This window comes from Mastigoproctus giganteus, chromosome 12, assembly GCF_048544385.1.
Source record: "Mastigoproctus giganteus isolate SK-2022 chromosome 12, ASM4854438v1, whole genome shotgun sequence".
Classification (NCBI taxonomy): domain Eukaryota; kingdom Metazoa; phylum Arthropoda; class Arachnida; order Uropygi; family Thelyphonidae; genus Mastigoproctus; species Mastigoproctus giganteus.
The window spans coordinates 54525428-54538533 of NC_143586.1; the positions used below are offsets into that span (position 1 = coordinate 54525428).

The window sequence follows — 13106 nt, forward strand, 5'->3', positions numbered from 1 at the left end:
TATGAAAAGGCATTTGACTCCATACAGCATAAGGCAATGTTTCGGGCACTGGAAAGACAAGGCATAGATACTCCATATATTATGATTTTGAAGAAAATATGAGAATGCTACCTCCTTTATTAGACTAGACAAAGACAGTAGCAAATTTAAAATCGAGAAAGGAGTTCAACAAGGAGACACAATATCTCCGAAGCTGTTTACTGCTACCCTTGAGGAAGCTTTCAGTAGATTAGACTGGTCGCAGAAAGGACTCAATGTGAATGGAGAGTACCTAAACCATTTACGATTTGCAGATGGCATTGTGGTCATAAGCCACGATCCCAAAGAATTAGAGGAAAATCTTAATCAGTTATGCACAGTTAGTAAGGATTTTGGACTAAAGATGAATATGGCTAAAACAAAAGTAATGATGAACAAGTGTGCCACAGAAAGGGACATACTGATTTAAGGAGGAGTAATTGAAAAGGTGGAGTCATATACTTATCTGGGACAAGTTATTAGCTGTAATAGTGATAAATGGCTGGAAGTCAAGAGAAGAATAAATTTTGGATGGATAGCATTCAGGAAATATAGTCACATACTGAAGAGCAATATCTCAGTTTGTCTGAAACATAAAATAATGAACCAATGTATACTCCCCACCATTGACTTATGGAAGTGAAACTTGGTCACTCACCAAAAAAATGGAAGAGAAGCTGAGAACTACACGGAAAAGAATGGAACGAATTATATTGGGAATCAGACTGTTAGATAAGAAGAGAAACACATGGATTAGGCAGCAAACTCAAGTAAAGGGCATCTTATCAAAACTAAAGAAGCAAAATGGTCTTGGGCAGGACACGCAGCTCGAAGACATGATGACAGATGGACTAAGAAAATAACAGAATGGTACCCAAGAGGAGCTAGAAGAAAACCTGGAAGACAAAGGTGGAGATGGATAGATGAAATTCATGAGTTTGTGGGTAGTAAATGGATGGCCAATGCACAAAACAGAAGGAACTGGAAAGTTTCTGGAGAGGCCTTCATCTTGCAGTGGATTGAAAATGACTGATGATGATTATAAGAATGGGTGTTCTATGAGTTTGATTGATTGTGAATTTGTCAGTCAGCCTACACAAGTTTTTACTCAGGATTGACAAGACACTAGATGAATCAAGTTCAGGTAGGGATGACTGAGATTAAAGCACAACATCAAGTGTTTAGTGAGTGGTAATCAGAGAGTGTAGTGAGATCACTCATTGGGATAGAACGAGTGGCTGGCTTGGAGGCATTCAAGTTAGCCAGGAGGATTATGAGCAGGAAAAGCAGTGGTGGTATTTCAGTGATGGCTGAGAGGTTTATTTGTGGTGTGGCACATAAGCACACCACTTGGTCAGCTATTTGGCTGAATAACCATATCACTATTCTCAACTTCATATACTAGCTTGAATGATGAGTGAAGTTGAGGTTTTAATTATATAGGAATGTCTGAATCTATATGCCATAACAGAAATATATTATTGGATGATTTAGGCACAAAGCAGCCTTTTCCTATAGGGTAGACCAGGTGTATGGACTAGTTGGCCGAGAGAGGATGGGTCAAGAACAGTTTGCTTTGTTGCCTTATTGCCCCAAATTTGCATCCTTGGAGGCTGAGTTGGGTTTTGGGTTGGTAAATGTTACCTGAGGGGTGACTTTTGGAAGCAAACGTGTCAATAATCTGTGTCTATGGCATACTCCAAACTTATATATATATATCCAGTCATTTGATGCTTTAAACTAGGTACACATTGTATCTAGAACCGTGGATGGGCTGCAAAAAAATGGCATTTGATGGTACTGCAAATGCAGTAACACACACTGAAGCATTAAGACAACCCATCCACGGTTCTGGGTTGCCCAACCATATTACCACCATTTCAGGAAGTGAAAGATAAACTTTGCTGGCTTTATCATTATTAAGAACCCTTGCTTTTCATGGGTGTAACAAAAAGGTTTTCTGCAGAGACTGCAGTAAAACTGAGTTCCGAGTGCTAAGAAAGTCCATCATGATGCCTTAATGGCCCAAGCTCCTTTCACATAGTATTAATAGAGCAGGGTAAATTGCATACAAAACTGTGCCTTTTTCTCTTAGAGCAGCTGTTATAGGTTTGTGAAGTTCATCATGCTTTTTCAAGTTGTATGCATGTTGTTCAAATGAAAATGCAAAAGTTAAATAATCTTTATTAAAACTTGTTAAGGACACTCATTATTTTTAAACATAAAGCCATGCAGTACACTTGTTCCATTGTGAAGTTAATGCCTGAATACCATTAGAGAATTTATTTGATCTTGACAAGCCACTTGCACTGCAGCAGAAATACCTTCTCCACCTTCACTACCTCTTTAAGTAGTCAAAAATGATGATATTACATGGAGCCTAATCAAAAAAATAAATAAATAAAATTAAAAAAAAAAATAGGGTGTGGTACACTTCAAAATGTAGGTTTTGAATGGTATCAACAGTTTCACAACCTCTTTCGAGATAGCATTGTTGTGCTGTAAACCAATCCCTTTTCAGATCAGCCCTCTGTGCCTGGTACAGGATATAGACATCAGTTGGCTCATAATCATATTGCAGTACAAAGAACCATTGCCAGTTGCCCCATCTTTGTGTAACTCTTAATCACCTTTCCTGCAGATGGTATAGAACTGAACTGCAACTGAAGAAACCTTGGAATTTCTTCAGTTGGAGCTGGGACGATATCGTTACTTAGTTACTTTAGTATTAGCATTAGTAAAGGCATATGATGCAAGAAAGCAAGCTTATGCAGCATCAGCCAGAAAAAAAAAAACTTCACCCCTCCGTTCTTTCGAAATACCTGTCCAGCTGAGCCTTAAATTTATTTAGGCTATCAACTTCAACAACAAGGGATGGAAGTCTGTTCCACCAGCCAACTACCCGCTGGCTAAAGGCAAATTTCTGGACATCTATCCTACATCTGTCTTTCTTCAATTTGAATTTATGCCCTCTCAGGTGATTATTCTGAGCAAGAGGCAGAATCCCATCAGCATTGAGCATGCTCAAACCATTCAAGGCTTTATACACCTCTATCAGATCACCTCGCCGGTGCCTAGTCTCCAGACTCTGTAATTTGCAAAACTTAAGCCTTTCTTCATAAGAGCAATCCTTTGTTCCTTTCACTAACCTTGTTGCCCTTCTCTGTACTCGTTCCAGCAGCTCTACATCCTTCTTGAAATGAGGTCTCCAGACCTGTATACAGTACTCAAGGTGTGGCCCGACCATTCCCTTATACAAGAGAATAATCACCTCCTTATCCCTGCTAGAAAAATTCTTGTATATCATTGACAAGACACCATGAGCTACTCTTGCAGCCCATCTGCACTGCTCAGAGAACTTCATATCTGCCTGCACAATTACCCCCAGGTCCTTTTCATTCCCTACCACTGTCAGTGTAGTACCACAATAGTTGATACGTTGCTCTGGGGTTGCTGTTTCCCATATGTAGTACTTTACATTTGTCAATGTTAAACTTCTCTTGCCACCTCTCAGCCCATCTGCTCAACCTTTCCAGATCCTGTTGCAGCAGCATAGCTTCAGTAGTGCCCTTAACAACCCTGCCAACTTTTGTATCGTCTGCAAACTTGGACGTTAAGCTTGATATACCATCATCAATATTATTTATAAATACAGAAAACAATAATGGACCCAACTCCGATCCCTGAGGGACTCCACTAAAAACATTAGTCCACGATGAGCAGTGTCCATTGATTACCACTCTCTGTCTTCTCCCCCTCAACCACCCCTTTATCCATAGCAGTCTTCCATGTGCAACAGTATCAAATGCCTTTCTAAGATCCAAGTATATAATATCAAAGTTATTCCCTGCATCCAGTTCTTTTGTGACTGCATCATAGTATCCAATCAAATTGGTCAGGCAAGACTTCCCCTTAACAAAACCATGCTGTGTCCGAGCTATAACTGAAGTCTTGTCTAGATGATCCTGCAGTGCTTCTTTAACCAGTGTCTCCATTAATTTTCCTGGTACAGAAGTTAAACTCACAGGTCTATAATTACTTGTGTCAGTCTTTGATCCTCCTTTGTGAATTGGGGTCACATTTGCACATCTCCAGTCTATGGGTACCTCCCCTGAGTCCAAGGAAGCTCTCATAATTATGGCTAAGGGTTTGCTTACTTCCTTTGCTGCCTCCTTTAATATAACTGGATCCCATCCACCCCAAGTGCCTTTCTTGTGTTTATCTTCAACAATTTTTCCTCCACTTTACTCTCAATTATTACAAAATTATCTAGCTTACTCTTCAAATAGGCCTCTGGGGTTGGGTATATTCATACTATAATTTTTAGTGTTTCTCACCAACCATTGAAGTAAAAACGAACACCAAAATCTTAAAAAGTTTGTTTAAATTTACAATAAATTTACGGTAGATCAACAAAATACGATTATACAAAATGTTACTGATAATGAAATACTGAATTAGGATAGAATAAAACAAAGGTAATTTACAGTGAATGTACAAATAAAATGATAATAAAATACTGAATTAAAATGCAATAAAATATACTAGATTAAAAAAGTGCTAAAATAACTGAAGCTTTCAAAGGCTTCTGCCTTCTTCCTCAACAGTGTATGTCTATACTGCGGTGCCTCATTAAATACCAGCAGGTTCACGGTGTATCTCACGTAAACGTGTACTGTTCCCGTACATGTTGAAACCGGAAGTGGCTCGGGAGCGTTCCAGGCGAAAACGTTCATCCCCTCCAAGGATTACCGCCTCAAAGAGGGGATGAATGCGTGTACCCCTGTCTCTATTTATATTGTTCCCAATAGAACTAATTCGTAGGCTCTCGAGCCACTTGCGGTCCCAAAATCTATGCGCCCGTTCAGTGATGACTGCTTCGTCCGGGGAGATATGATGTTGTTTCTCCCAAAAATGTTCAGCTACGGCGGATTTACCATAATCCGCATTTCTTATCGCGTTTGTGTGCTCCCCAGACTTTTTAAGATTTTGGTTTTCATTTTTACTTCAATGGTTGGTGAGAAACACTAAAAATTATAGTATCTAGTTTACTGCCAGAGTTCAATACACCTCTGGCATTCCCCTCGCTATATAACTCCTCATGTGTGAATGTCGATGCAAAATATTCATTTAGTTCGTTAGCTACCTGAGCAGGATCATCAACAGTTGAACCATCGATATCAAGTGGACCAATCAGATTCATACCCTTCCTTCTAGAGTTTACATAAGTAAAGAACACTTTGCTGTTTTTCTTTGCATCCCTTGCCAAGGATTTCTCGTAATCTGCCTTCGCCTGCCTAACCTCCTTTGTAACTTGGTTGCATATCAACTTGTATCTATCATAGGCTTCTGTGTCATGTGTTAATTTGTAAGTATCCCATGCATTTTTCTTCCCTGCCATATGCCTCATTAGTTCATCTGACATCCATTTTGGCCTAAACCTTGAACAATATTTCTTAGTTGGTATGTAAAGCCTAGTAGCTTCCAAGATAAGTTCTTTGAATGCTTCCCATTTTGAATTTGCTGTTGGTAACATCATCAGTTGGTCCCACTGTATAGAATTTAAATACTGTGTCAGACCATCGTAGTCGCCTTTACGAAAGCAATAACCCTTCCCTTTACCCCTGATGATAGTTACCTCTTTGAGTAAATCCCACTTTAGCACACTGTGATCACTGCCACCTAGTGGTTCATTTATCTGCAGATTCTTAATGCATGAAGAATCGCTACTGATAATCAAATCAAGAGTATTACTCCCTCTAGTTGCCTCCCTAACATGCTGATGTAGAAAACAAACATCCAATAAATCCACAAAAGCCTTGCTAGTGTGTGAGTGACCAACCCAGTCAATATCTGGTATATTAAAATCCCTTATTTATAAGACTCTCTGATTTACTGGCCCACTATTTCCCTGTACAATTTCTTATTATATTCATCAGAGTCATTAGGCCTATAGCACACTCCTACTCTCAATTTTGATCTCCCAATGCTTATGTCACACCAAACTGACTTGACACTGCAGTGTCCAGCGATGTCCACTGGCTTCACTTCTTGGATTTTATGTATTTCTTAACTAATAGCATAACCCCTACTCCCTTCCTATCCTGTCTATCCTTTCTGTAGACGTTGTACTCCCCAAATTCCAGTTCTGCATTCCTTATATCTGTGTGACACCACGTCTCTGATATCCCAACAAAATATCTGCCTTTAATGCTTTGAGCAATACCTCAAATTCATCAAATTTATTTACCAAACTCCTAGCATTGGTGTACACGCAAGTGTACATGCAACTGTTCTTTTTCTTAGCTACCCTAATACAACCCATGTGTTTACTTGTACCGCAATGACTCCCAGCAGTCTCTGAAATATCCTGCATCTTGTTTTCCAGGCTTCTGCTCATTCCAATAGAAGCAGTGCAAGAATCCTTTTCACCTCTGCCAGTGTCTACTGTTAATCTATTAGTCCTTTTACCCCCCCAAGCTAGCAGTTTTTCGACCCACCTAACACTGCCTCGATAGCATCAGCAAATATTCTTGCACCCTTTCTATTTAAGTGTATCCCATCCCTGTTGAAGCAGTCCCTTCTGTTAACAAGTACAGACCACACTGAAAAAAATTCTAACCCTTGAGCCTTGCACAGTCTTTCCAGGGCTGAATTGATTGACAAGGCTCTCATCATATACTCCCTCCTATTGTGTCTGGGCAGAATTGCAGACACTTTCAAATTCAACCCTAATTCACGGCTTTTTTTCAACAGTGACCTGTACTTGTTAAGTAATTCTGCCGGTCTCCTACTCTTAATATCATTAGTGCCAACGTGTACAACTATATCACCTTTTGTGCCCTTGAAAGATGATATCCGCTCTACAACGTCATCAACCTTTGCCCCTGGCAGACATACCCTGGTCCTGTTTCACCTATCCTTTTTACAAAGCATGTTTCCCGTTTCCTTACAATAGTCACCAACAACTACTAGTTCCTGTGGGACCAGCGCATTCTGCCTTCGGGGTTGCCGCTGTGTTGTGTGATGACCAAGTGCAAGCTCTGGGGTTGATGTGGGCACCTGAGAGCTTGATGGGCCCCTCACTTTAAATCCTTCGAGGTCATCCACCCTGTCGTCTCATATAGGCCCATAACAACGCTGAGTTGTCGCCTGATTTCGTTACACTCCTTGCATCGTGCACACACACACAAAGACATCTCCTATGGCAATATCATGTCCCGTACCCAATTGCTCTACAGACATCATGCAAGCAGTGCATTTTAAAAGGCTGTTATTCAGAGGGGCACTGCCCCCCTCAGTTCTCCTCTGAGCCACATCACTCCTATTAGACTTAATTACCTTCAAGCAGAAAGTATGCACCCACATCTCATCCCCAGTATGACCCAGCAATATGATTTCAGATAATTATTTATTAGAAGAACTTTTGAACCTAAAGGCAAGTAAGACTCCTGGAGTTGATGGCACATACCCAATAATTTTGAAGGAGTTGGCAGGTTTGCATTTAACCATTGAGTTTAATCATGATCTCATCACTACACTCGTGAGTTATTCTTTTGGATCGGAGATTTGCAACTTATTGCCAACACATAAAAATGGCTCTAAGAGTGAAGAACTACCAACTGGTCAGTCTTTCTTCAGTTGTAGGGAAAATCATAGAGAAAATGATAGTGCATTACAAGATCATTTAGATAGAAATGGTGTTCTGAAGGAAACACCATGGTTTTATAAAGGGAAAATCATGTTTAACCAACCTGATTAGTCATTTTGACCTAGTTCTTCATGAGAGGTTACTGTATTAGATGGATATCAGGATGGCTGTATTATGATTAACAGTTTTCTTTAGATTGGGCCAATATAAGATGTGGGCTTTCCCAAGGCTTGGCACTGGGACCATTCTTGTTTTCTGATTTTTCCTGAATAACATCGATGAAGGGACAGCGGGCACGAGTCAAAATTTGCAAATGATATCAAGATCTGTAGAGTAGTTAATAATCATGCCAAGTGCAACGTCCTCCTTCAGGATGACTTAGATAGACTTCAGAGATGGTCAGACAAGTGGCAACTGTCTTTTAATACAGCAAAATGAAACTGACACTTGGGGAATAGCAACATCAAAATAATTTACCCATTTGGTGGGGTTGAACTAAAAACAGCAGATAAAGAAAGAAATTTGGAGTTACGATATGGTCATACATGAAGTTCTCGGAGTAATGTAGGCAGGTGGCAAGCAGGGCCCACAGTGTCCTGATGATTTATTAAACATTTGCTTGTAGATGTAGAAAGGTCATAATATCTCTGTATAAGGCACTTGGAATACTGTGTTCAAATATGGAGACTGCACGTATCTTGAAAGGCCCAAAATGGGCAATGTGCTTGGTGACATCAGTGAAAGGGCTACCATGTGAGAAAAGGTTTTGATATTTGGATTGCAGAGCTTAGAGATTTGATTAAGGTGTATAAGGCTCTGAGAGGGGAACATAAAATGAATGACAGTGAAATTTTGTGAGCATTGATTATTGGGATTCGAGTGATGATCTCAAGGAAGCAGTAAATGGCTTTTTTGAACAAATACTATCCGCTCCCAGGTATTTCCTCTTTGCCCTCAAAATGGAGAACATGTGTTGACCTTAATGTGATATATTGAGAAATTCATCTATTTTGTTTCTTTATTACTGAGGGGAATAACTTTTTGAGTGACCCTTATATGCATAAAGCAACATGTCCAGCTATTGGAGGTGAAATGCTTACAGCATTAACACTATAGCATATTTCAGTAGATGTCTGTCTTTTACTGCTGCTGGAATAGAGCAATAGAATGTTTTATGGAATGTTAGAATTGCTTCTTTCTTGAGTCTGCCAAATAAGTCTAATTTATAATCATATAATTGATGCTCATGGGATACATGTATTGTGTCCTTTGTTGTTTAATATTAGTGTTTGTTCTTAGCTTCTTTTGTATGGTTTTTTTTTTTTTAAATAAATAAACAATTTAGTTAGTGATTGTTCAATATATTTTTCTCTCTCTCTCTCTTAGATACACTCGACTTAGTGATGTGGTAGACCATATTTTCCCTCCTCTCCAGAGAAGTAACGTGCTACAAGGAGAGCTGGTATCAAACTTTTCTTCACCTGAAGAGTATAGTTACTTTACTTATTGGAGAGATCCTCTTCTTCCAATAAATGATAATGATTCATTAGTAAAAATACCAGAAGATAAATGACTTGTGGTGGCAGTTGGTGAGCAACTATTCATAATAATTGTTTATTTGTTTGTTATTGTTATTTGGTTTTTTAGGAGCATTAGCAACTAAGGCCATATTGCTCCGGGATGTGCGGTGGTTATTCCCTGACCTTTCCGCATCCTCCGTATTTGGTGGTGACGGGCTCAAACCCCGGTCTAATCAAGAAGCGTGTGCTACGCACCGCTGCTCCTTCCCACCTGGCTACGGAGGCGCCTAAATGTTTATTTGTACTATATAGGCCCAATAGCTTTGTTAATGAACATGAAATATAGTAAAACCTCAAGGAACCGTAAAGTAAGCTCACTATAATAATGATTTTCAAAGAGATTCCTGAAAATGTAAAATACAGAAGTATACTATCAAATTTTATAAAATTTTATTTAAGATTAATTGATATAAAAGCATGTAAAAATTAAAATACATACCATTGTTTCATAATTTTATTAAACACATTGAATTAAAAATAAGTACAGCCACTCCCTGGCTTATATACTACGCGACTTATGAAAATTTGACTTTACGTAAGTTTTTGCCGGCCAGTGCAAACTTAAAAAAATCTTGGTAACGTATTTTGCATCCTGTAGGAATAAATGGAGGTATCGTGAAAATATCGTGATGTGAACCCAATAACACACATTTTTTTTTTTTTTTTTTTTTGGTAATTCGTTCCAAGACCTTGGAAGTTGAAAGTTGCACTATATAACTAAGCTGTTTATCCCTCTAAAAGGTCATTTTTATAATGGAAATTGCACTACACTTTCATCATTATCATATGTTCCATTATAAGAATCAGTTTTATATGCCTTCGTGATATTTTTTTAAACACATTTCTTGAGGTCACTACCATAAAACAAAAACAATTTGCACTTTCCGGTTTATTGGGCTTTTCTGTTAGTACAATCTATTATAAATGGGTAGTAAACTCAATCATATTGCATTTGCAATAATCTCGATAACTGGAATTGTGTGGGTTTTTACATTATTATGGTGAAATGTGTTCCCCCCTTCACTGAAATCTTCAGTCATGAGCACTGCTCATGATTGAAGATTTATATTCTGAGCAGTGCAGACAGGCTGCCAGAGTAGGTTATGGGGTCTTGTCAATGATATACAGGAATTTTGTGAGCAAGGATAAGGAGGTGATTATCCCCTTTTATAAGGCAGTGGTCAGGCCACACCTTGAGTACTGCATACAGCTCTGGAAGCCTCATTTTAGGAAGGATGTAGAGTTGCTAGAACGAGTACAGAGAAGGGCAACAAGACTGGTGAAGGGAACAAAGGGGCACTCTTATGAAAGAAAGACTTAAGTTCTGCAAATTACAGTGTCTGGAGACTAGGCACCTGCGAGGTGATCTGATTGAAATGTACAAGGCCTTGAATGGATTGAGCAGGCTTAATGCTGAGGGGATTCTTCCTCTTGCTCAGATTACAAACCTGAGGGGGGGGGGCAGATTCAAACTGAGGAAAGAAAATTGTAGAATAGATATGCAAAAGGTTGCCTTTAGCCAGTGGGTAGTTGATTGCTAGAACAAACTTCCATCTGTTGTTGTGGAAGTTGATAGCTTAAATAAATTCAAGGGAAAACTAGACAAACATTTGGAATGAATGGATCAGTAAAATGAGAAGGGTTTTTTTTTTTTTTTTTTTTTTTTCTTCCCTTTTGGCTGATGCTGTATAAGCTTGCTTTCTTGCATCATGTGCCTCTGTTAATGCTAATCATATAAAGAACAAATTTTCAGAATCTTCTCTTTATTCCTATTTACTTGTTACAATGATGAAGGGAAAGCAACCAGCAGAAAGTGCAAGTGCTGGCAGTGCTAGGAAACAAAATTGATTTAGAAATGAAGATGATTAATTAAGAATTACAAAGCAGGACAAAGTTTGTCATCTATTGCATGGGATTAGGTCTCGTTGCTTCAACAGTGAATACTATTTTAAGGGACGGTGCGCATATAAAAGAACATGTTATAGGATCAATGCATTTAAGATCAACAGTGATCACAAAACAGCATTCAGGTGCTATATCGAAGGTGGAAAAGCTATTAATAATATGGATGGAAAGTCAGATTCAAAAGCAAGTGCCCCTGAGTCCAATGACCATTCAAGTGAAAAACAGTGGTTTAATGGGTTCAAGATCGCTGGTTTCCAAAGCATAAAAGTATGAGGTGAAGTAGCCAGTGCCGATTCTGCAGCTGTAGAAAAAGTTTGTGATGTGTTCGAAAAAAAAACTCCTGAATCTCCAATCCGCAACTTTCACAGGTGCGTGCTTATCAGCTGGAGAGTTAATTCTGACAACGATGCTCGAAAGGTAAAACTTGCTGACATTATGCCTGTCTCCTCTCTCTCTTTCATATTTTATAAATTTGAAATTTTTGTAATTTTTCCTGCACATGAGATAAAATCGAATAAATAATTCTATTTACATGTTCGTCGAACACTTCGTTTTTACTTTAATCAAATTTGCGAGTGCTGTCTAAGCATTTAGGGAAATTCCGACTTGCATAGAATTCCGCGGAACTCAACCCTTACGTAAGTCGGGGAGTGGCTGTATTTTATGCCTGGTGGATAACTGTTCATTACACTCATATCCAAAATATAACAAATACATAGATTCACCCCCCCCTCCAAACACATCTTTCTTCCAACCAATTGGACATGGTGTAATTAAAAGCAAGCCTTTAATTGATATTATCTTAAGTGTGAGATAACATTAAATGTGTGAGCATTTATAACTATTTCAAGAACTTGAGGCTTAAACCAAAAAATATTGAAGTTAACAAGAATGTCCAGAATGTTAATCAAGGTGAATTTCCTTTGTAATATTAGATAAAATAACAATTTACTAATTTAGTCTCCAGAGAAGGAGAAAAAACCTGTCTGGTAAACCCTGTCTCTTCCATCATGCAGTAATTGTGACGCCTTTTCAGATTGATGAGCATCGTGGCAAGCTGCAGTACTCTTTACATTTCAAGGATACAACTCTAAAACAATGTTTACAGGCTGGCTGCTAGATAGTCCACCTGGCTGAACCTGTTGGTAACCCTCTAGGAGACATCTAGAGCAGCTAGTGTTTAATTTCTCTGCCAGATCGCGACTGGAGGGATTCCAAGTAGTGTGTATGCAAGAGGGCATTGTCAAGAGCTGGGTGTATATTCTTACTGTGTATACAAAGCAAGATGTACACATGTTCATTACAAAATCTCCACCCCTTCACATCTACTTTATCTATTCAATGCATCATGAATAGTCAAACTAATAAAATAAACTTAACTGCTAAAAGATCTAAACCTCACAAAAGCCTAATTTATTTCACAAATACAGTAAAACCTCACTAATCCAGTTGCATTTAATCCGGATCAAAATATGAAAAATTCTGTTCACAGTTGAGCACTTTGAAAGACATGGGATTTAGGAAGGCAGATGAGTCACTGACTGTGCAGAGAGAGACGGAACATACATTACATTGTCTTGCATATTGTTCAGTATCATCGTTGACTCTGTCTGAGTTGGATGGATGTTGCTTCAATTGCTTACTTTATACATATATATGTACATAAGTTAACGTATTTTGTATAATTATGGGTTCTGAAGGATTGAAAAATGGAATAAAAAGAAAACATGTTACTTTAACTAACATTAACAAGCTCAAAAGTGATAGAACAACTTGAAAATGGTGTTCCTGGAAAAAAAAAATTGCTTCAGAATTTGATATTGGTCAAATAGACTGTGTCAGATATAAAAAAACAAAAAGAATCTATAAAGCTGTTTTCTTTAAAATTCAACGTGGGAAGTGATAAAAGCAGTATGTCAAATGGGCAGACATTAAAAAAGCCAAAAGAAGTG

The 13106-nt window shown here is 38.5% G+C and overlaps 1 protein-coding gene across 2 annotated transcripts in view; it reads left to right on the forward strand.

Moving 5' to 3' along the window:
• Positions 1 to 13106, forward strand: part of Lpin (phosphatidate phosphatase LPIN) — a 257365-nt gene that overhangs the window by 223482 nt on the left and 20777 nt on the right. For both annotated transcript variants that reach the window (XM_090385615.1, XM_090385616.1), the window contains one exon: positions 9056 to 9258. In XM_090385615.1, the coding sequence (XP_090241741.1) occupies positions 9056 to 9242 (187 nt within the window). In that variant the 3' untranslated portion in view covers positions 9243 to 9258. The remainder of the gene's footprint in view (positions 1 to 9055; positions 9259 to 13106) is intronic.